Below are 25,616 nucleotides of genomic sequence, written 5' to 3' on the forward strand. Positions count from 1 at the left end.
ATATATATATATACACACACATATATATATACATATATATATATATATATATATATATATATATATATATATATATATATATATATATAGCCTATATGATGTTTTTTCTTATTATTGTACATTTTATGTGGACATTTGTAATTACACAGTAATAATAACTTTAGATTTGTGGGGTATAAACAGCATTCTTGTTTTGAAGTGAAAAGTTAGGATGACCCCCATTTCATGTCAATTTAACAAAACAGTACACGCACACAATAAAAACACTATAATCAAACGCTATACATTTTAAGTGCATAAATATTAAAAACGTAAATTTTAAAGCCACCTGATGTAAAGTGGGGCAGAATAACGCCAGCAGATTTGTAATTTTAATAACATAATTAATTACAATCACAATGAAACCATAGAAAGTTTATTTAAATACAATTGTTTAATAAGAGTGCATATAAATCATTTTAGCCACCAGAAGTGGATTTCAAAATGTCTTTTAAGAGTAACAGCTCCATCTTGTGTTGTAAGCAGTTTTATGCACTTTCTTTTTTCAAAACATCAAGTCCTACAATACCTTTCACAACAGAATCGCTGGTGTACTCTATTGGTAATTTAAGATGTTAGTAAATTATGTAGTTACATAAGGGTAAGTGGTTCTCTAAGTGATGATCTGTTGGTCACATTTTATACAGTATATATATATATATATATATATATATATATATATATATATATATAAAATCTATGTTAAACTCAACTTTCAATCACTGTGTCCTGGATTTAAAAAAAAACAACAACATTATTTGCCTCTAGTCATTACATACAAACAATGGTAAGAGTCAAGGTCACAGTGCGAGGGCATAAAAAACATGTTAGAGTGTAAACATATTAAAAGATTTAACATGAACATGAAAGATTAAGAATTAGAATAATTTTTTTATGAAATATAATGAGTATTTAGTAAATATACTTGTCATTTCGTCCCCATAAAACAATATAAAGTGTAAGATTATGTTTTACATTAAAAATACTTTATATATGAAGCCCAGATTAAAATCCATAAACTGTGATAATTATATACATAAGAACAGTTTGTGGGTCAGAGAGGTACTATATGCTGCTGTTTCTAATTTTCTCTTTTCTCCTCTCTAAAGAGTGGTTTAGGATTTGGTATCATCAATAATACTGTCTATGTCCTCCTAGACAGATCGGAACAAGATATTTGTGTTCTTCGTCTTTATCCGTATTTGCTTCATCCGACTGTGACCTGAAAGAGAGAACATTGAACATACAGAATCAACAACAGACACAGTTTTCCCTGCTTCACTTATCTTGCGGTGAAGCCTAATGGAAGTTGTATGTTTAAGAATGCATCATCATTATTGACACTAAACTGAGCAGTTCTCCTCAATTATAATATCAACCCTCTGCAGAAAACACACCTTTCATGCACATTTTCATGCAGTGTCTCTTGTGCATAAAGTTGTTTTTGTTGCCTCCGCAGCCACTGTAACGAAACACCTGGCATCTCTCAGTCCTGGTGTTGTAAACGTATCTCCTTATAGAGCCATCACAATCGCCCCTATCAATTGGACTCAAGCATAATTCTGGGAGATTGAACTCTGAAATGCAATAACAATAGGTCGGCAATATCAGTAGCCATTATAAAAGTAATTTGTGAGTATTTCAGTGCATACATTTGTCTTTTCTTCCCCATAAAACAATATAGAGTGTAAGATTGTTTTATAAATGCAATAATATGTTGACAATATTAGTAGCATACAAAAAAAAAAAAACTATGTAAGATACATTACACACACACACACACACACACACACATATATATATATATATATATATATATATATATATATATATATATATATTAACAAGCAGGATGTGTGACTCATCTCACCATGTTTGGTGAGAGGTTCTGTCTTGGGTTTGGCTTCTTCCTCTGGTTTTATTGGAGCATTTTGTTCCGTGTTGTTTGAGGCAGCTAAAAAAAGGGGAAGAAATGAAAAATATGATCATATTTGATGTCTTCTTGTTACAGAGTCTTTTTCTCTCAGGTAGCACTTTTAGGATGTTTCCTGTCTGTTCGTTTTAACTTAGTTTAATACTTGGAATAACCTCATTTTTTCCCAGTCATGTCCTGGCTAGGATTTCTTAACTGCCTAAAATGTGATCACAAGTAGCTATAATATAATTTAAAATGTATTTTTATATTTCTTTTTTTTTATTTTTGCCCTGCATTTCTGCTACACAATTAACTAACCACTTTTCATGTCTCTTTGTGACCAAGTACCAATAACTGTAATTGTATTGCAATATACAGTATGTACATATTATATTTATACATAATTATCCTGCATATTTTATTCCACCTAATAGGATGTGAACAGGTAAAGTGTTACACTTTTTGATACTTTTTTTCTTTGTTGTTGTTTAAAATATGATCCAAATGTCTACCATCATCATTTTATATTAGTTAAAGATTGATTTTATACTGTTCTAGCTGGAATAACATTAGACTGCTGCAGAGAGATCATATTTTTGATAGCCAAGCTTAGAAATGACTTCTGGTTCATCACCCATCTACTTTTACAGCCTCATTGTGTTTATAATCATGCTGTTCCAAACTTTTCTAACCCAAACTTTCAGGGTTTTTTGCTAGAAGAGTAGTGGTGCTTGCATTGAAGTCACTGTGGTCACTAAGTGACTGTGGTTTATTTATAGCTTATGTTTAGAAACCAGGCTAGGTTGGCCTGTAAAAATATATCATCATTGCAGCACTCATTCATTCTAGTAAACTCAACTAGACTTTAAATCCTTTAACCACTAGATGGCAGTAAAATCTAAACATTGTCCTTCAGTGGAACCAGAGCGCTTCTGTGCATTCAAGTCACCATTTTAACCCAAAAGCAACTATTGTAATTAATTTGCAGTTACCCAGAAAGTAAATTGCCAAGGATAAAATTAGTAAAACAGAACTCTGACATCATGGTGAACATCAGTAATTACGGCAAAAAGAGGCAAATTTGGAGTAATACAGTGTATGTAGCTCCCATTTACACATGATAACCATCTAGCTTAAATGCAAGTGTTTAATAGATTGTTTGCAATTCCCCTCAAGAGCCCAAGTCCCAAGTAAGTACACTGAACAAAATAATAAATGCAACACTTTTGTTTTTGCCCCCATTTTTCATGAGGCGAAGTCAAAGTTCTAAGACTTTTTCTATGTACACAAAAGGCCTATTTCTCTCAAATATTGTTCACAAATCGGTCTAAATCTGTGTTAGTGAGCCCTTCTCCTTTTCCACCTCCCAGGTGTTGTCACGATCATCAGCTGGAGTGCCCATGAACTCCAATAGAGGGCACTCGACTCAGGACTATTGCATTTGGTGTCTGAAACTCCATTTCCCATAATCCCGTGCCTAGGGCTAATCACACCCAGGTGTTCCCCATTACCCCTCCCCTATATATACTGTGTTTAGGCTCTCAGTGAGGGCGAAGTCTTGTTTAGCCCAGTCTGACATCTCCGAGCTTTTCTCTTGTGTTTGTTCCTTCCGTGTCTCATCTTGGATTGTTTATATCGCCTGTGATTATCTGCCACCTGCCCCGACTTCTGCCTGGTATTGTTTCGGTTTCTGGATATCCTTTGACATTCTTGACGCTGTTATCTGATTATTGTCTGTCTGATCTTTCTCCAATAAATATACTACAATTGGATCAGAACATCTCTGACTCTGCATTACAGGTGTGACATATCAAGATGCTGATTAGACAGCATGATTATTGCACAGGTGTGCCTTAGGCTGGCCACAATAAAAGGCCACTCTTAAATGTGCAGTTTTATCACACAGCACAATGCCACAGATGTCACAAGTTTTGAGGGAGCGTGCAATTGGCACATCTGTTCAATAATCATGCTGTCTAATCAGCATCTTGATGTGACAACACCTGTGAGGTGGATAGATTATCTCGGCAAAGGAGAAGTGCTCACTAACACAGATTTAGACAGATTTGTGAACAATATTTGAGAGAAATAGGCCTTTTATGTACATAGAAAAAGTCTTAGATATTTAAGTTCAGCTCATGAAAAATGGGGACAAAAACAAAAGTGTTGCGTTTATAATTCTGTTAAGTATAAGTAAAGTTTATTTATATAGCACATTTATCTCAGAAAAGCTGGCCAAAGTGCTGAACAAAATCAAAAGGTTAACATTAAACAAGCAGGACAAACCATAAAACAGTAAAAACAGATAAAATCCAATTAGAATGAAATTTAGTTAATTTAACACACAAAATATATCTGAGTATTATTACAAAATCACATATTTTATGCAGATTTCTTGTGCAATCTGTGTGCCAGACAAGGATGTCATGTGCCCTGAGGCTGTGGAGCAGAGAGCAGCTCTTAACTGTCAAAATAAGCAGGAGGAGGCTGAAAAAAATGGCTGCTACGCTGCCCTCTGGACTCAGACAAACAGACTGTCTGACACGAAGGCACAGCTGTCTAGAACCCTCTGCCTGTGTGTGTGTGTGTGTGTGTGTGTGTGTGTGTGTTTGTGTGTGTGTTTGTACACGTGTGTGAGAGGTGTGACTCTCACCTGCTTCCTCTGCAGATGGTTGGGACATTTTCTGCAGTGGCATATGTGATGCATTCAATGGAGCTTCAACTAAAAATTACCAAATGCACAAACAACAAATAAGATTCATAAAGTTATTTTGTTTTTGTGTGATGCTGCACGTTTAAAGGTCCAACACAAATCCAAAACAAACAAAATAGCTTAGCACACCTTAGATCACACCTACAGATCACTGCAAAAATATCAACACACAGGATGTGTGACTCATCTCACCATGTTTGATATCGGGTTCTGTTTTGGGTTTGGCTTCTTCTTTCTCTGGCTTTAATGGAACATTTTTTTTCATGTGGTTTAAGGCAGCTAAAAAGAGAAGAGAAAATGAAAAATGAAAAATGAGATCATCTTTGTTGTCCTGTTGTTACAAGAGAGTCCTTTTCTCTCAGGTAGCACTATCAGAACTATTAACATGTTTCCTGTCTGACTGTTTTTCCAAGTTTAATACTTGGAATAACCTCCTTTTTCCCCAGTCATGTTCTGGCTGGGATTTCTAAATTGCCTAAAATGTGTGTTTTTTTTTTTGTTTTTTTTTTGGCCTTTGTTTTCCTATTATCTTCATAATAGCTGAAAATAATGACTGAAAACAACAGAACAACAGAATTTGTGATAAGGTGGGATCTGCAGGGAACGGTCAAAGCTATGCAAATTTGTGTACATACAATCTATAAAAATAGTAGAGAACACATCAATACAAAAACAAAGCCAAAACCTAGGCAATCTAGAAATACTAGCCAAGATATGTCCATGAAAAAGAGGACATATGGTCACCCTGAGTACTAATGTATTCAAGCATATGCTTATAAACAAGTAACTATTTAGCACTTGACACCAAATTGACTCTTCCTTTAATTTCTTAAATCTTTATCTTTAATTTTAAGTCATTAAATTCACTTAAAAAAAGTGTTTTCACTCAGAAACCGCAAATAAATCTCACAAACAGTTACAAAGAAACAGCAAGTAACACACTCAATTAAATGTGAAATTCTTAAGAAAAACTACTTAGATAATCTTTAATTATATAATTTTACAATCATCTTTTTACTATTTTTAAAAGGCCTATATATTTCTGTAGCATCTATGGTACTGTATGTTGAATAGTCATCTATAAATATAGTTTTAGTCAAGGGTTTTTTGATTGCCAGATTTTTTGCTGTTGTTGTTTTCACCTTCTCTCTGACCCTTAACAGGCTGCTGTCCCTTTAAGACATCAGTCTAAATGCCTTCTTCACATGTGAAATTGGATACAGTAATGCTCTAACACATTCAAGCTGTCTGTTTGCTGTTGTGACCAGTATAGTTTTAACCGCCTTATCCTTCAAGGATAATTTGATTCCTAATGATATGACCCCTTTAGCACTTAATTCACTCAGAAATTTTTCTACATTTGCTGTTCAGCACTGACTCTGGCAGTTCAAATTACTGCTAAAAAACAGAATGTGGACTGAATTACAATAGGCGGAATTAAAAGTGCTAATTGCACTATGGAATGAAGGTTATTGAGATCAGAATACAAAAGGGCTGCAGCCTTTGTCATGCAGATGACTTAAATCACAGGGCTTGTACAAAAACAATATGTCATTATTGAAAATTGCAGAGAAGAGAAATGTTATGTTGCTGGTACATACGTAGACATCTCTCATGGCATTCTTTTATAGTCCTGAAGTTGTTGCCATTCCCAAAGCAGCCTCCATAAAAGAATCGCTTGCATTCCTGGCTCTTGTAATCAAAATAATAACGAGGCACCATTCCTCGACACGGCCCCGGCTCATCCTCCAGATGGCATGGACTCTTTTCCGCTACAAAAACAAGGAGAAAGATGGGGCAGATCATAAATCATGTAATTCTTTATTCAAAGCTTATTTTTCATCCACTGTAAACATGAACATAAATTAAAAGTGTCAGTAGTGATTTTTTTTGTCATGCTTTGAAATATAGGGTAGTGGGGGGGGGGGGGGTAAGGATATACAGCACTTTATTTGTATACAATTTTTATGCAAGTATTACAACTAGACAAATATTGGAATTGAATTCTAAAGCAGTGGCTTTCAGCAGAACCAGCTCTACCCTGCCCTTAACAAACACCCTGGCCACAAACCACAGACAGGCTGGAGTGATTGATATATCCCAGCTCCATCTATAGCACAAACCCTGTTGATAAATTAATGGCTGGATTCCAAAATTCCAGAGATTAAAAAAAATCACTTAATTTCCTGCCACGTTTTTGCCCTGTAATGCAGAATTTATTTATGGCCATTGCTAATTAAAATATTTCACTTAAGTGGTCATTCATCATGGAGTAAGGCAGATTTAATCCAATCAGCTGGGTATATTGTTTTTCTCTCTTCTTTCGGATAAATCGGATTTAGGAGGAATGGTGAGTCGCACTAACCTGATCATAAATGTCACAAAGTGACCATACAGATTAAAGCAGGTTGCTGCTTTTGGATATAAGTCAATTTTAATTGCAGTCTCACTTACTGCTTGAAAGTGATTAAAATGCGATTATGGTCAGGACAATAATTCTAAGTAAGCGAAAAGTCAACAATGGCAAAAACAACACTGAAGTTCAACATAACAACATACATTTTTTCTTCTTCAAAATATCTCAAAATAAATAATGACATAAAGGCATAGTTCACTCTAAAATGCAATGCACTGTAACAACATTTTCATCAGATTTTATCCCAGTCATTCAAAAACGGCTGAATTTGATCAAACTAGAATACAAAATGCCAGATATCATACTTCAAGCCCTTACACAATTTCCACACTTTGTTGTACATAATAAAATGGAATAATTCATCAGGCTGCAGCTAAACTCACTGCATTAGATACTGTGTTCTGATACTCTATGTCCCAGACAGTCGTCCTGACCGAGAGAGGTAGACGAATGCTAATTAAGCTTAGCAAATGACCACTCACATACAGCATTGATCGAAAGTTCACATTCACAAGGACACTTAATAAACGGAATTAAATTAACTGAATTCAAATGATGCAAATGAATTATGCAGTTTTAAACGGTCGTAGTCGGTATAATTGGACTTCTAGCACACTAACCAAAATGAATAATTCAGAACTGCTTTTCTCCTGAACAGTCTCTTGGTGCTTTTTAGGAAAGGAGATTGTCTTGATGCCAGGCTAGTGTCTCTCATTCCATGTATCAATAACTCACTAGGACAGGTCTTAAGTGCAGTATGTTTAACTGAGTGCTCTTTAAAAAAGATGGCAGCACGACAGCTACTTTCAGGTTCTGCACCAGCTGAGCAACTCCCATTGATATAAATGTAAATACTTTATGGATAGCTCTCATAACACATAAAATACATCATTGACTCAAACAAATAAATTGCAATTCCATCTATTGCCAGCAGAGGCACAAAAGTACACATACGCATATAACATTTTTAAACAAGAGAAGAAAAAAAACAGATTTAGAAAATGATCTTTCTCTCCCAGTTGATCTATCACTTTCTCGGTTTCATACTTTACATACAAAAACTTTAAAGTGCACTGATGATTTGATTCACTAGATGGAGACATTTGCCATTTCTCGCAGTGGTTTGTTTGTTCCATACACTCAATGATTCCCTTTGAATCTGAATTTTAAGTGCATAAATGCAAAAAGTGACAGCTTGTTTAAGTGTTGCTTTTTCATTTAGAAAATGCTTTTATCCAAAGTGACTAAAAAATTAGGGACATGACTATCAAGAGCCAAAAATACTCACAGTACCGCAATTCAGTTACATTGCAGAGACAACAGAGAGGAAGGTTTTAAAAATAAATAAATGTATAAAAAAAGGGGGTTATGCTTGAGATATGCACATAAAGAGGTCTGTCTTGAGTCATTTTCATGAAGGTTGTTATTGACATTGATGGTTCTATTAAGAAACTTTAATATCTATGGAACATTTCCATAGCAGAAAAGGTTCTTTAGATTATTAAAATGTTCCTCACTCAAAGACAAAAAAGGGTTATTGTAAGCTATTATGGCATAGCTGTGAAAACCTCCTTTTGGAACCTTTATTTTTAAGACTACCGAACCTTTCCTTTACACAAAAGGTTATTTTTAGAGGAAAATGTGCTCTTTAAAAAATAAAATGGTTCTTTTAAAAACTGATTGATCACTGAAAGTTTCTTTGGGGAACCCAGAATGCTTCTTCCATAGCATTGTGGCACTTGCATTGTGGCTAGAAAAAAAAAAAAAAAAGACAGAATGAAAAAAAAAAAACCTTTGGATTTCTTTTTTTTTTTTTTTTTTTAAGAATGTAGCAGGCAGCAACATCAGGGCATTGACCAAGAGGAGTGTGACATAAACCCTCTATGGTTCATTGAAGACCAGATAGCGTGTTAGAAGGGTTGATATGTTTAAAGGGTTAAATGCTCCATCTATTACTAGAAAAAGCAAGTTTGGTGGCCACAGAAATTAGAAACTGACTTGGCAGAGCTGCAAATAATCAGGGGCATGTGGTGAAGAGTGCAGAAGAAATGAATCCAAACACAGCAGTCAATTTCCTCTTCTGCCTCAATGGGGGATCTTTGGCAATACTTTGCAGGCATTTACGAGAGCTCATGTCCTTGGAGGTGTTTGTCCAAATGAGCCGCAAAGTTTCTGTTTTCTCCACTCTGTGGCTGTGATGGGACTGAGGCTTGTCTAGCAGTCACATGACACAATCTGTTTTGTGCTGATTATGATGATGACCTCTCACAGGAGGCGACGTTGCAGGGCCCCGTCCAAAACATAATGACCCCCACTGGAAAGCGTAATGAGATATGACTCACCCAACCAACCAAAGTGCTATAAATAATCCAATGTGGCCTGACTTTTGCAGTGAACTGCACATTTGTCCTCGTTTTATTAGGAAAAGGGCCAAGAGTTCTTTATTGTTCTTTCTGAAATAATCAGACTGTCTAAATGGTATCTTTCATCTCTCTAATCCCAGCTTTGGCTTGTTGCCTTGAATTTGCCTCTGCGACCTCAAGTAATTTCCATTTCTTCCTTTATATACTAATTTAATGTCAATACTAAAGATGAAACAATTGCATTAGAATGCTTTGTAGTCATCGAAGCTTTCCTTTGAAAGGCTACAATACATGCATTATTCCATGTATAACATACATAATAATGTCTTTGTTTAAAAGCATGAAGGTTTTCTGAGCAAAACAACTGTTCTTCTCTTAACTTGGCCCCGTGTTTTTTATAGTATCTCTCATACCCTCTACAAAGTAATATGGTGTAGGTTATAATTATAAAACTTGCTGAGTCTAAACTAAACAATGCATTACATTATTGTTTTTTATGGGCCATTAATGAGTCGTTGGGAACTACTCCCTCATGGTGAACTCTTCACTCTTCCCATAAAAGTATATGGTGGAATGTGTGGTATTTTTATGGTTATAAAACAAGAAGTAGTTTTTTATGCTGATTGGACAGTACAGTCATTGTAAAGTACAGATATGAAGTACACCACCCACATTACTGTGCTGCACCCATAGACTGATGTGCTGCTATTGTTTACATGTCAGTGACATCACTGGGGTCAAAATCTTTGATATAACAACTAAAAAAAACATAAGAACAATTTATTTGTAAAATTAAAAAGCAAAATAAAGAAAAAATATGTCATCATTTTATATAATAAGTTGTTTTGCTGATAACAAAAAAGATTTTATTATATTTATTTTACTATAGTTTATATGTTATCATTTATATTCAATAACAGTATATAATAAAATATTTTGAGTTAGCATTTATTAACTTTAGCTTTTAATTTTAGTTAACGTTTTATGTAATTTTGTTGTGTGCTTTTGTCAATTTAATTATTTTTAATATGACTACGTAGTTGTAATACAGTTTTATTTGACATTTAGTAATTTTCTAGGTTCTTCACTAATATTTAGATTTTATTTTAGGTCAAAAAATATTTTTTATAGTTTCAGTGTTAGTAAACTGTAACATTCACTGTTAGAACAATACAAAACACAAGCACTTCACTAGTACTTTCAGACTTGTAACATGTTGTACGTAATGCATTTGTTTATTCAAATAATCCAATTCCCTAATATTTTAGTTATGTATTGGGCATTTCATAAAAGCAGTAAACCCCTCAAAACCTTGCAATATTGTGAGTAAATACACTTCAGTGCACTGAGCCTAAAAACACTCCTTAGCTCTGACTCATTCACAGTATAGCACAGTCTCTCATAACTTATTGTCTAATACTACAGTATGTTAGTAATCTTTGCTTTTACTTTGCCCAAGATATGCTTATCTGGATTGCTGTTTGTAGCATGGGTGTGTGGAATAACGTCATGACACATGAGTCTGGGTCAGGTCATCCAATATACTGAGCGAAAATGGAACACAAAAGACCTCCTCCTCATTCCGAAAGATGCACTGAATCTAAAGGTTATTTTACACAAGTTCTGATATTTTCAGAAACACACACACACACACACACACACACACACACACACACATATATATATATATATATACTTTTTGTCATAGAAGAACACAAGTCTGGTAAATATTGCCTTACCTTTTACAAGACACATTTCCTCACACTCCTGCAGGGTCTCAAAATTGTTCTCATTGCCTTGGCAGCCTCCATATTCAAAGGGTTCACAGCGACCTGCTTCAGTGTCAAAGTAGAACCTATCCTTTATTGCCTTGCATGGCCCTTCGTCTTTCTTCAGGGCACATGACTGATGGAATATGTGGAGTTCAGACCTCACTCCATCTGCTGAGAGTGGAAGGAAGCCAGAAGTTATAATTTGCTTCGGACATAATTCACAAAACTCTGCGTGGTAAATTTAAGCCAACTATAAGCTCTCACCTAAGGCTTTGTAGGGGGTGAAAGAGCTTTCTGGCACTGGAAAGTTATTATACAGTGTACCTACTTTTAATAGAGCTAGAGCGTTTGCTCAAAGTTGTCTCATTGACATGACAATCTGAAGATTTGAAGGATCTGACAGCGTTGCCCTTGGTGTTTAACGCTTGGTTAAATCGAGATGAACCTTCTACACTTTTCCACTCTCAAGCCAACGAGGAAGATAAAGCACACTTTCTTAAATGTAAATTTGGATGGTTTAAATCAAATAGTTTTTTCTTTTCCCAAGGAATAGGTTCTTAATCCGTACCAAGAACCAACCCTATTAGTTTGTTCTAATAGCATGTAGGGTGAAGTGAACTCTGCATTCCTTCCTGTCCACACAACAAGGACTGAATCCAATGTGCCACAGACTAAAGTACTGTAACAGATGGTCTTGGACTTGAGTGACAGCATCCTGTGGGCTGTTGGATCACTTATCCTGTCACATCCTGATGTTCATCTCCCCAAACCTCTCCACTCTAAAATACTCTCTCCACACTGCCCTCGGATTGGAGAAAGGTATTCCACAAGCTCTGGATAAAATCCTTGCCTGCACAAAAGCAGGAAACACACACCCCCTAGCAAACGCCTCGATGGGTTTGCCATTGTAACATCAATATTCTTATCTGCATCATTATTTAATGCAGACAGAGAAGAATGCTCAGAGGCTACATTAATTTGATAAAAATATTGTGAATTTTACAATACAATACAAAGTATAATTACTGTGTTCTATTTTAATATATTTTATTTAATATAATTTACTAATAGACGCAGTTATTATTGTTTATTTTATACAATAATTTATTCCAGTGATGCAAACCCAAATATGTTAGCATTATTACTCTTCAGTCTTCAGTGTCTTGTGATCCTTCAAAAAGCATTCTCATATACTGATTTGGTCTTCCAAAAAAAAAAAAAAAAAAAAAAAAAACATTTTGTATAATTATCAATATTGAAAATGGCTTAATATCTTTGTGAAAACCTTGATACATTTTAACAGGATTTTTTGAGGAATAGGAACAGTATTTGTTTGAAATTTGTGGCAAATTTCAAGATAGTCTTTCCTGTAACATTTGACCAATGTAATGTGTCACTGATGAATAAAAGTTCACATTTTTTAAAGAAATCTTTAAACTTGTGAACAGTAATGTAATTTGACCTCTGAAGATTTTTCACAGATTTTGGTGATTTGGTCAATCTGAGTTGACACTGTTGAGAGATATATATATATATATATATATATATATATATATATATATATATATATATATATATATATATATATATATATATATATATATATATATAAATACATGCACATTACCATAAAAATATCAAAAATTCCTGCATTGTCATATGTAGCTTGAGAAACTAGAACCTTCTTTATATTTTCTATCTAATCATCAACCATTATGAAGATAAAAAAAATCTGAACAAGATAATTACATTAATTATGTGAGCCAAAATTGCAGAGAGGACTTTTTGAGAGAGGTTTTGTTCTCCATTTCCATGGACACAGCAGCTCTTTTAAGATAATGAGTATTGTGTACTTCCTTTACAATTAAACTATTTTTAAATGTATGATTTAAACAAGCTATTTCTGTCTATTATAACACAGACAATACCTGGACCTGCAGACTTCCCTCAAAAAACGTCTATAATGGAAAAAACAGATAGATCTGGCTGTTAAAATTTCAACTGCCAGCTGCTTTTTAAGCCCAGCATGAATTGTATGTTCTGCTTTGATTCACCTCCATTTAGATAGTGGTCAGAACAACCCAAAAACTGGTGCTTTGCCAGACTCTGGCGATGCTGAGCTCGGGCATGTTGCCCCATGTTGAGACTTAGCCTTTGCTTGTTTTACACCCATCCTGAAAGAGGGGTGTTGATTTTATCACAAGGTGGAATTTAGCACATCGGTCAGTATCTGAAAAGAGTACAACATTCATGAACTCTCAGGCTGATGGAAAGCACGATGCATGTAAATATCTGTTTACAGGTGTCGACATGTCATGTTTGCTCAAGGTTTGCTGTTTGTTACCGAAGCAACAACTCAATGATTAATAACACCGTCAGTACAATGACACTATACGGATGAGTGGCAAAGTATTTGTCATTTTGTAAATTAGTAACCAGTGAGTCAATTTTATAACAAGCCCCTTTTTTATTATGGCATATTAAGAACTGTTCATTTGTCAGATGTAATATCACTGATAATAAAGAAATACAAATGTGTGATAGAGAGTAATCACAGAGGTTTTATAGAATGAGGGTATGATTCTACTTGTCTGATTAGTTCATATTTTGGATTATCTGATTCAGTCAGCAGATACAGTCTAAAGTCCATGGGTACATTACACATAAAGTTAATACTGTAGATATATACCATCATGTGACAAAAAATGAACTGAATCGTGAGGGTTGATGATTTGATGTAAGGTCAAACTGTAAGGAAAAGGAAGGGCAAGGCAGCCTGGTTATCTTGATGACTATGCCAACATGGCCTTACACAATAATCAAACTAATGTTCCTTAAAGGTCAATGTAAGCCTGGAATACACCACAGGATTTTTGCCCCAATTTTCTGCCAATTTACAGTCAGGAGAATTGATGTTAGATGGCAAAAGTCAGAGCCAGTCTGCAGATTTGAGTTGACAGATTCCATAGAAAATCGCATAGTGTACAGTGGTCACAGACTCTTCTATTCAATCTGAGGCTATCAAACATGTTTGATATTTTCAGTCGATTTTAGCTCACGCTGTTGCATGAGTTTGTTAGTCTGGTAGTGTATGATCCTCAGTTGTGTGGTCAGTTTTCCTTTGTTACTATTTACAAAGTCTGTAAGTGTATGTGTAGTTTTTGATTTTAAGTCATGTAATGTATTCCAGCTTTTGGTAAATTTTTCTGACACTTGTGTTACTAAACACCAATCCACATTGTTAATAATAATACATTTATCTAGAGCCTTGACTCAGTATATACAAATAACATTTTTTTAGAAGGATCATGTGACACTGAAGACTGGAGTAATGGCTGCAGAAATGAGCTTTGCCATCGCAAGAATAAATTCGATTTAAAAAAATTATAAAAATTGAAAAGTTTTTTAAAATTGTAACAATATTTGAAAACATTCTTATGTTTTCTTTTAAACAAAACACCTTTATATAAACTGAATGGGTCTTATCGAAAAATAGATTAGTTCAGGGATGTTCATTTCGGTTATTTCTCCTAATGTCATGGTGTGGTGCATGAGGGAACCGAGCGGCAACCTCGCGCTCTCTCTCGTGAAGCCAATAAGGAAGTGACTAAAACTGCAATTCATCGACTTGCCGCTTGAGGCTGGCTGCAGAAGAGAGTCAGTCCCATAGACTCCCTATGTTAAAATGCCCAACTTTACAGCAGAAAAAAAAAACATGTTTACAGCCTGGTTCAAAAAATGATTTTGGTCTATATTGCTAATTTTGCCCTTCATGACAACTGTGAGGGGGGTGAATTTTTTTATAACTCATCCGTTTAAATTATATTAAGCCTTAAAGTTCTGCATAATTAAGGGCGTAGCCACTTGAGTGACAGGTGGATTGCTGCTGCTGACAATGTCGTCACGCTAAGTGGGCGTGGCTTCAGCAATCAGCTCCCGCCTTTTTGCCCATTTTCGATTGTCCGGGAGAGTCGCAAAGATGGCTACGGCTCGCTCTGCACACTTTAGGCTTCAAAACCGCTATTGAGGAGTCTATGGGTGACGTCACGGACACTACGTCCATATTTTTTTACAGTCTATGGAGGGAACACACAAAGATGAAGATAACGATATACAGTCTTTAATAATCCACAAAGAGGTAATCCATTACAAGGCGTCAATAAACACTCGTATACATCGAAGAGACCGGACAACCAAACACTGAACAGAATGCAACTTGTTATTGGGAATGAATAATCCTAAAATGTTACAGGTTCTCCTAATTTTTTGAAGTTGCGAGCACCAGTGCTACCATGTAAAAAAGTTAATTCTGAGCCCTGGCTGGGGTAGGAGAAAGTATGTTAACAGATAAAATAAAAAAAAATAAAAAAAACAGAAAAATGTATACGGGTGTTTTGTTTTGTTTATGCTGTGCACTGACTTATTTTGCTTTACTATTGTCAGGCGTCCAGGCTTGATCCATGTCTAGGCCTGTTTACCAGTGGCATTGCACATCGTTTTTGTCTACAAAATCCTTCACTTCAGCAATGACTGCAACACCTTCAAATCCCAGAGAGGTCAGAACTTGTTTATTCTACTACCGTTCACAGATAATAACAATGGGTGACCAAGTAAATCTTGTCGTGTCTGATCTCATGAAACTCATGTGGGACAGAAAATCCTCTCGTTGTCACCTGGCGCAATTATCTGAGGTATGCAATGCAAGGCTCACTGAAGCAAATCATCCTGTACACCCCAATTAATTATTGTCAGGTCTGCAACTGTCTGCATGAGAGGTTTCTGGCTCTTTAAATGAGTTTGTGGTCACCGGTCTGTTCGACCATATGGGACACCTGATGTGGACATACATTAAACATAAGGCTTAGAGGGGAAAAATATCCCACAGCATTGCATGCTATGCTGTAGTAGAGCAAGTTAACCGCCAAAGGTGAAAGGCATAACTGGTTGATCTCTAGCTCTTTCAGCAGTAAGTCTGTACACAATACAGAAAATGGGAAATTGAGAGCACTGATCTCGCATTAAGCACCATGAGGCGGTTGACGTAAACATGTACAGGCAGGAATATATATAGGGCAAATAAATCAGGATGGTTTAAAGGCCTCATATCAAATTTTTTACAAGTACAGGCAGTAGAAAAATGTTCTGATAACCTTTGCTAGACTACAAAAGGCACAAAAACCCGTAATAAAAATATTTCCCACCGCATACTATTGGGGAGGGTAGACTATTCCCTGAATGACACTGATTATCCTTGAAAAACACAATGTAGTCTTGAAATGTCATCAATCATGGTGCAAAAGCTTTCAAGGTCAGAGGGAAGATGAGACCCAATATTTGTCTATGCATGCATTCTAGTGCTTGAAATGTCAGTGCAGTACAGTTTTTAGACAGAAACCTCCGTGTAGTTCTAGGTTAGGTATCATGATCTGATGAGTTAATGCAACAGATCAGACATGGTCTTGGGATCAAACCGGGAGACCATCTGACTGATGTTTCACAATAATTTATACTATGGGAACTGTCATGAAACGAGTTAACACTCTTGGCGACATTGTTCAACTAAGTCAAAGCAAGAATTAAGACATGCCTTTGGCACTTTTATGTGCAAGGGTAAGATGCTGCATGGTAAAAGCATAGTTTAGATTCATAACTGATATTGAAGATATTGCAAGGGATAAATTAAATATTGTGATAAATTAAAGAAGGAGTTAACCCAAAACTGAAAATTCACTTACCCTCAGGCCATCCAAGATGTACTGTAGATAAGTTTGTTTCTTCAACAGAACAGATCCTGAGAAATTTAGCATTACATCACTATCTTACCAGTGGATCCTTTGCAGTGAATGGGTGCCATCAGAATCCTAACAGCTGATAAAAACATCACAATAATCCACAAGTAATCCACAGAACTCCAGTCCACCAGTTAACATATTATGAAGCAGAAAGCTGTGTACTTGTATAATATATATATAACAAGTTGTGAATTGACTGGAGTAATGCTTTTGTCTAACGGCACCCATTCACTGCAGAAGATCCACTGGTGGGTAAGTGATGTAATGCTAAACTTCTCCAGATATGTTCAGACGAAGAAACAAACTCATCTACTGGATGGCCTGAGGGTTTTTAAATTTTACATTTGGGGTGAACTATTCCTTTAATTCACCTTTCCTCTTTTAATATCTCTATTATTTAATCTGAAATATATACTGTACTTTAACTATGCAACAAACAAACTCATCTACATCTTGGATGGCCTGAGGCTAAGCACATCTTTGAGTAAACCATTCCTTTAATGGAAGAAATCACAATATGACAGTTTCCACATTCAAGTAAATAGGACCTGCACTTGCATGCCTACTGCAATAGAAAATAGAGCTGCTGGGGGTGTTGCTAACAAGGTTGCCAAGTGCACTGACTTGCCTTAAAGGAACTTTGGTTATTTTTTTTATATATTTTGATTTAATACAGATGGATGAAGGCAGACATACACATAAATACAAAGCACACATGCTTTTAAAAGCATGTAAATGAGAAGCCTTCAAGCACTAAAACAGCATCCTTCTATAACTTATTTGATCCCTGCATAAGTGCATTGGCATTGAAGAAAAATATGAAAAAAAAAACAAGGAAAGTTTTGTTGATAATATAGTCAGTGTGAGTACTTTTGATGTTAATCTAGTGTATTTTGGATGCAAAGCCCAACCAGTGTTAAAGGTCCCGTTTTACGCGCTTTTTTGAAGCTTTGATTGTGTTTACAATGTGCAATATAACATGTGTTCTTGTTTTGCGTGTAAAAAAACACAGTATTTTTCACACAATTCACCTATCTGTATACTGCTGTTTTCACTGTCATAAAAACGGGCTGATGACTTCCTCTCCTTCAGAAATACGTAACGAGTTCTGATTGGGCCAGCGGTTCCTGTGCTGTGATTCGACACCAGCTGAGCGCACGCGGCCCTCCTGGTAACGTGATTGGGCTAGAACGCACGTGCTGGAGATGTATTTATAGTCACAGGAGCATTTTTACTGACGAGATGCGCATGAAAACCGCATTTGTTTTTTTGCACAGCCCTACCATCTAGTTAACAAAGCTAAACAGCATTGCCCTTTGTGTAATAAGTTACAGAAACTGTTAAACGCACCAACTTAAATAATAAAATACACTTACCAGTTGTGGTCCAGACAAAGAGGGAACTGCTCCATCTTTCAAGAATAATCTTTGTGCAAATCCGGCATTAAACTGATTAAGATTGAGAAAGTTGTCCTCAGCAAGCTGTCCTCAGCAAATTGAGCTGCACATAGTTTTACATGTGCATATTTAACTCGGCAACTGAGTTAAACATAAATTGTAACCATTAATCTCAAAGTACAGCGTTCATGGGAAGCCCAAACAAAGGTGATTGGACTCAGAGATGAAAAAAACAGCGTTTCAACGACATGGCGATAAAAACAAACAGCTCTTCCTTCTACTCCATCGGAGCGCAACAAGGCCACGCCCCCTGTTTGTGAATTCATGTGGGTGGTGGTTAGTCAAAAAAACTGTTTTAGTGACGTCATTACTACAGGAACTAGAGGGCTGTAGTCCAAACGGGTCGTTTTTTGTAGGCTAATTCTGTTAAATCAAATATCACGCTTGGCATTGAACTTTGAGCTTTAGAATTTTACAGATATTATTTATACTCTAACAACAACATTACACACTAACTAAAGTTTAAAACATGGAATCACGAAGAAGGGGACCTTTAAAGATCCTCAAGCGTGCTGTATTTCTATAAGTAACAAACAGCCGGGAAGGTTATTTCTTAAGACTGCAGTCTTGATATGTGATCTTAATACAGTTCTTTATGATCCTTTAAAAAGGAGACAAAGAACATTGTCAGAACGTGCCTCGACTCAACCCTACTGCTTAGCTAGTTTGTAATGAAAGCAAAGCAATGATGTCATCTCAATGAAGAGTCATTGTGGAACATTTGATACAGTATATGGCCCAGCAAGCCCAGACAGAATCAGCAGTCCTTTTTTTGTTCATTTTATGTGCTAATAAAAGAAAAAAATTAGAATTCTTTATCAAATTAGCCCAATGTTGAAAGTGTGGGCTTGTTGCGTATTTTCCATTTCTCTTGAAATCTATTAAGCTTTTTGTGGAGCTCTGTGGGCAAATTCAATGTGGGCCTGATGATAATTCTCACTGAACAGCTGTCTTAGGACGCCTACACATGAGGGCTTCAACTGATGAACAGGATCGATAAAATATGCTTTATAGGGTGATGTCTAAAGTATTTGAGTAATAGTACTTCAGTACTACCCAAGTACATTATTTTGGGGAATCTGTACTTTACTTGAGTTCTGTTAAAGCTGAATAATTGTACTTTTACTCAGTTACAAGGACAAAAAAAAACAAAACAAAAAAAAAAACATTTTACTGTTAAGCTACTACAATGTCATTTATTCTTTAAAATTACTAAATCACATAATACATCATTGCCTTAAATCTCTCCCAAATGATTTGATAATAAAAACTGTATTTTTCTTCACTTCAGTCAATAGCCTTCTATATAAACAGCCAATGGCAGTTAGTGTAAATACTGATAAGGTGTCAGTTTTTAGAAGACTAGTTGACAAAAACAAACAAACAAATATAAATAAATAAAGTCATCATTTTCCCATCACCATTGTCATTTTAAACCTTTCTGACTTTCTTCAGGATCACAAAAGTATAAATTCTAGAGAAAGTTTATGCTTTTCCCGAACATCATGAAAGTGGATGGGTATCAGGTCTATGGGTACCAAGTTTATACAAATTCCAAAAGTTCCAGAAATATTCCAATGACCCAAAATAAATTATCATATCATCTGAGCATGATAGCATCAAGAACGTAGTTTATACATGCAATGTAAAGATAAAAAGGTATGTTGTTATTCACTTGCTTTTAAAATATAGTTTGAGAACCAAGGTCCTCATTCGCTTTTGTAGTAAACACAAGATTTACCGGCAGCCATTTCACCCTGGAGCCCAAGACCGGTTGCCCACTGAAGCTAAGCAGGGCCTGGTCAGTACCTGGATGGGACACCTCCTGGGAAAACTAGGTTGCTGCTGGAAGAGGTGCTAGTGAGGCCAGCAGGGGGTGCTCACTCTGTGGTCTGTGTGGGTCCTATCGCCCCAGTGTAGTGATGGGGACACTATACTGTCAACAAGCACCGTCCTTCGGATGAGACATTAAACCGAGGTCCTGACTCTCTGTGCTCACTAAAAATTTGCCCATTGGTCTCTGATCATCATGGCCTCCTAACAATCCCCATACACTGACTGGCTTCATTACTCTGTCTCCTCTCCACCAGTAAGCTGGTGTGTGATGGGCGTTCTGGCGCAATATGGCTGCCGTCGCATCATCCAGGTGGATGCTGCACACTGGTGGTGGACGAGGAGATACCCCCTGACTATGTAAAGCGCTAAGAAAAGCGGCATATAAATGTAAGGAATTATTATTATTGTTATTATCAGTTTGGAAATTCTGCTATAAATAACTTATTTTGTGTTACAAGGATTTGCACAAAGGTAAATAAATGATAATGTTCTGTTTTTGTTGAACTATCCATTTCAGAAACTATCCATTTTGAGGTTTAACTATAATTAATGTTTTTCTTTTCTTTTCTTTTTTATAACCATCACTGCTGATAGATGGCTGTATGTCACTTTCACTTCACTTCACTAGATGAACTTTAATCAAGTGTGAACACTGTCGGTTCATGATCAGTCTTGATTATTAAAAGAATCATTTTATTCAAATGTCAAACCACTGTATAATTTTCTGCTGTTAATTTAAGGTTTCAGAATATTGGTTTTAGTTTAACATTTCACATAGTCAGAAAAATGTTTTTAAAATTTTGACAGGTTTCCTTACTATATATTTGCATACTTTTTTATTTTTTGGGCTTAAGATACATAGGAACATTCTTGACTTAGCATTTGTACTTTAACTTAAGTACAATTTAATGGCAGTCGACCATTACTTTTACACTTCTGTTAAAGGGCAAGGAAAAGTCTTGTCAAGTTGAAATCAAGTGGGAATACAAAACTGTACGTGCTTCCCTGACATTCTCCTTGTCTAATTGTTTTGTCACTTTCCTAAAGCCCTTGTGTTTATATGCTTTCATGACACGCTTCTGAAATCAATGTATTCACATCACTGATGTGGTATAAAAGAGTGTAGGTGTCCTTAATCTCACCCAGCTTTACACAGCCCACACAAGGACCCTGGGTAGTTACTCTATATATCTTTGTCCTTTTACACTGTATTTGAGCAATACAGCTGCCATATGAGCACATTTCAGAATCCATTGCATGTTTAACCAAGTCTATATTTAACAGTAGCCTATCAGTCTTGCATGGATTCCTCTTCAGAGTAAATGTGTATGGAATGACAGACGTAATTACAGTCTCTTTCATAGTTTAATCAAGAGAGCACACTTCTCTCTGACCTCTCCTGGTGTTTCAGTGGAACTTTAGATAGGGCACTTTGACCTTTACAGACCATTCAAAAGACCTCTTTAAGGGAGGAGCTTTGTGCTATTCTGCGAAGTGTCTCAACAAACACTGAAATAAGCCATTCGCGTTGAAAAAGGGTCAGACCTCAGGAAAAAGATAGAGCTATCAGCTCAGACAAGCCTTCCTCTAATGACTCATTCAAAGAGGCATGACTAATAGTGGTATATTTAACCCTGAAAGAAAAAATTAGTGAGGATTATGGGTCTTACAGCTTAGGGTGGCTTTGCAGGGTTTAGTAATATTTCTTGATGAAAATTAATGTGAAGTAGCCATAATGTCCAAACAAATGTACCGAGCCAATAACTTTGTGACTGTGAGGCTGAGAGAGTGTTTCTTAAATATAAACAAATATAAAATCCTGCAGAATGTGTTAATTAGCGTAACCTTTGTCATATAATATTCATAATACTTTCAGTTATGTCATTAGAATAATGAGAATTCATTACACGTTTGTCCATCGAAAAGGTTACTAATAAATCACTTGTTCACGAACTGTCACGCCGTATCAGAAGCCTGATCTCTGCATTGCAGCATCTTGAGAATGGAGGTCGCATCTGGTGAGAGTGGATGTCTCTTTATCCGATATTAGAGTGCAGACCCATTACTCACAGAAAGGAACATCTTTTTCTCTATATTTTTCCAGACTAAAGTGCATATTTGACAGAATTTTTGGAAATAAATTTAACTACTATTTCTATGCATTTTGCCAGATGACAACAGCAAAGTAAAAAGGCAAAAATTATGTGGTCATTTTTTATTTTATTTTATTTTGCATTTTGTCAAATATATCATATGAGCTAAATTAAATTATACTAAATTTCCAATAATTCTCAAAAAAATAAAAAAATACAAATAAGCTATTAGCCATCATATTTTGGATTAGGCTAATAAAAAATACAATGTCAGAGCTGTATGTACAATTTATCTAAGTATATGGAAGTCAATCAAGTTCATATAAGGGTTTTATAAACCATATTTATGGGAATCGCAATGTAGTCTTCAGAAGAAGCCAAAGTAAACAAGAAGTCAAAGGAAAATCGGTCTAAAGAACATCAAGCAAGTAGTGTCAAAAGGAGGAAGATCTCAGAACATTACCATATGCACGAGGCAGAGTTCTGCAGTATTTATATTTCATCGCACCCATATGTACACCAATCCATTTTTAAAGATCATTTAATTAAAACAAATCCTTTTATCATAACAGCAACAGTGTTGAGTTGAGATTGTGACCTCCACACATGCAGAGACGCTGAAGAGATTTATGGAGGATAGAGAGCCAGCATATTGATTGGAGCAGTTAAGCAGGTCTAAAAGTTCACAACGCTTGGACTGCGGCCAAAAAGGAACAAAAACATTTCTTCAGCGTAAGCGGTTTCCATGTGTAACTTATTAAAGAGCTATGGCTCCAAGGGGTGGGTGTTGAAAAAATATTACATTAATTAACAACTAAGCAATCACATGATGTTATATCCCAACCATAATGAGATCTATAATGGTCTCTGTAACTTAAATATTAAAATTGTATATTCTGCAATTGTTGTAGTCAGGGTCAAGAATTAACAAGGGCTTGGTGCAAAAATGCTACCGGAAGTGGGAAGTAAAAATATATTTTATATATTATTTACAGATACTTTTTTATTTAACATTGATTTAATATTACAGGTAACAGCCATAATTGTTCAGACTTAGAACTAATAAACCGATTTAAATGAAATGCTTGACATAAATGAGTTTTTATATATGGTTTGAAAATAAGAAATAAATGCCTTTTAACCACAAAACACCATATGAGGTTTTATAAATACTTTGTTTTTATTAACAGGCAATATTTGTAATAATAATTATAATAATAATTGTTATTATTATAATAACAATAACAAAAGTTCTGACACTGATTGTAGTCTGAACGAATAAGTTTATAGTTAATAAAAATTAACTATAAACTGAACTAATTTTTGGCAATAAGCATTAGGTCAAGCAAAACCACTTTTTTTAAAATAAATCACTTATTTGGCTCTTCTAATTTGATCAGATTTCCTCAACTAAAAATAAAAATGGCATTTAGGTACATTTTCATCCTTTAATAAAATTAAAGCATAGAAAATACATAACATTGTTGAAGCAAAACAAAAACTAGAGCCAAACGATCTACAACACGTTTGTTTGCATTACAGGGATTAAATACACTTAGCAAGTTAAATATTAAATTCCAGTTCCCAAAAGTTTAAAAAGTCATCTTCCCAGATTTATTACAGACAGAACGGTACAAAATCCAGGCACAAAATGCCCATTTTAATGACCCTAAATCCTTTCAATCCTTGAGTTTAATCTCGTTTAGAAATTGTGGCTGTAAAGCACACAGCCCTTGTTGACAAAAATCTGAAGTTTGTTTTGGATTTTATCATCAAAGTTGAGCTGAAACTTTTGAGCCACCAGAGCTCTCGAACTCCCACTGGTGGGACGCTGTTATCAACCTAGTATTTCATATGCAATTCTACAATCTTTACAAATAACCCGTGATTTTAAATATAAACTTAATCTGTCACGTTACCCTCAAAGTAGCTTTAGCTCACCTAAACATTTAAAACATGCCAATATTGTCTTATTTCCTCACAGTAGTCGTGTTAGGATCAGCTTTAACTTCTGACCGTAAATATTATAAGTATATTTTCATACTTTCATTACTGTATTTAAATCAACAAGTATAATTATCACAGCTGAACTTTCAGAAGTGCTTCAAAAGCCCATATTCCCTCTGTGAAATGAAATGAACTTATGTAATGAAATAATAGGCTAATCGTTAGGGGAAAAAAAGAATAAGAACTTAACTTACCTCTTGCGAATTTTGTGAAACATATTCCAATAAGAGGCAGTAGAAGCAGCGGTCTACATGACCAGCTCAGTAATGGAGCCATTCCAGCAGACGATCAATCACGCGCTTCCAGAGGTTTGTGGAGTAGTACGCTGTTGTTTAGTTTGTGCCTCCAAATAGTCAACTTCTCCAAGTATTCATTGACTGCGTGGGACTAGTCAGTACGCACTTCCGGGTGAGGGATCGCTCGTTCATGAAGTGTTCTAAAGAATTTTGTGATACTGATTCACTTTAAATATTACGGTACGATTCTTTTACTACGTTTGAGGTAAAAAACAAAAAACACTTTAAAGAAAGAAATGAAATTCCCTATTGTCGCCTGTATTCGGCTTAAATAAAAGCAAATCAAATGTACGCAGTAGCCTATCAATTGCTAATATCATTTCAAGAGTCCAGAATATATAACAAATAAAAAAGGTAATAGTAGCTAGCCTACTTTTAATTAGGCAGCATAATGCAGTCAAATTGATCCTATACACGCTATCACTAAATAAGTGGTAATAATTCATTTATTCACTTCCTTATGCTAATTAAAAAACACTGATTACAGCAAAACGCATGTGTATCTCAAAGTCATTTTTCTTATAATAGTCAGTAACATATTTAGGTGTCACGATCGGTTCATTCTTTTATTTATTTCGAGGCAGACAAGAAAATAATATGCAATTTATTTCCAGAAAGATCCGACTCATGAGAGTCATTCGTTCGGGAATCAAGATAAGCTGGTCGCCGTCTGTCGCCGTGTATGTTTCGATTCACTTATATAAAGAACCGACTCAGAAGAGTCATTCATTTGGTAATCCTGTACTTTGGTCGCACTGTAAGTATTGATTGTCTAAAATTAACCGGCTCATAAGAGTCATTCAAGGTTTTTAGCAAACCATTTTTCATAACAAAACCAGTCTGAATGTTTAAAAAAAACAGATTAAGGCTGACTTGGCAACATTTGTCAACGAATCAACAAAGTTTTACCGGATCAA

At 35.4% G+C, this 25,616-nt stretch overlaps 2 protein-coding genes across 3 annotated transcripts in view; one reads left to right on the plus strand and one right to left on the minus strand.

Moving 5' to 3' along the window:
* gulp1a (GULP PTB domain containing engulfment adaptor 1a) overlaps window positions 1-25,616 on the plus strand; it is a 161,516-nt gene that overhangs the window by 59,539 nt on the left and 76,361 nt on the right. Inside the window, exon 3 of one of the 2 annotated variants that reach the window (XM_052565218.1) lies at window positions 15,662-15,774. The exons of the other annotated variant lie outside the window; for it this stretch is intronic. The gene's annotated coding sequence lies outside the window, so the exon portion shown is untranslated. The remainder of the gene's footprint in view (window positions 1-15,661; window positions 15,775-25,616) is intronic. 2 annotated transcript variants of the gene reach the window in all.
* On the minus strand, window positions 400-24,776 carry tfpia (tissue factor pathway inhibitor a). The gene is made up of 8 exons (XM_052565234.1): window positions 24,598-24,776; window positions 11,186-11,389; window positions 6,269-6,439; window positions 4,860-4,946; window positions 4,608-4,676; window positions 1,910-1,993; window positions 1,437-1,616; window positions 400-1,261 (listed from the first exon to the last, which is right to left on the minus strand). The coding sequence occupies exons 1-8, from the start codon at window positions 24,677-24,679 to the stop codon at window positions 1,194-1,196; spliced, it is 945 nt and encodes a 314-aa protein (XP_052421194.1). The 5' UTR covers window positions 24,680-24,776; the 3' UTR covers window positions 400-1,193.

This window comes from Carassius gibelio, chromosome B9 (assembly GCF_023724105.1).
Source record: "Carassius gibelio isolate Cgi1373 ecotype wild population from Czech Republic chromosome B9, carGib1.2-hapl.c, whole genome shotgun sequence".
Classification (NCBI taxonomy): Eukaryota; Metazoa; Chordata; class Actinopteri; order Cypriniformes; family Cyprinidae; genus Carassius; species Carassius gibelio.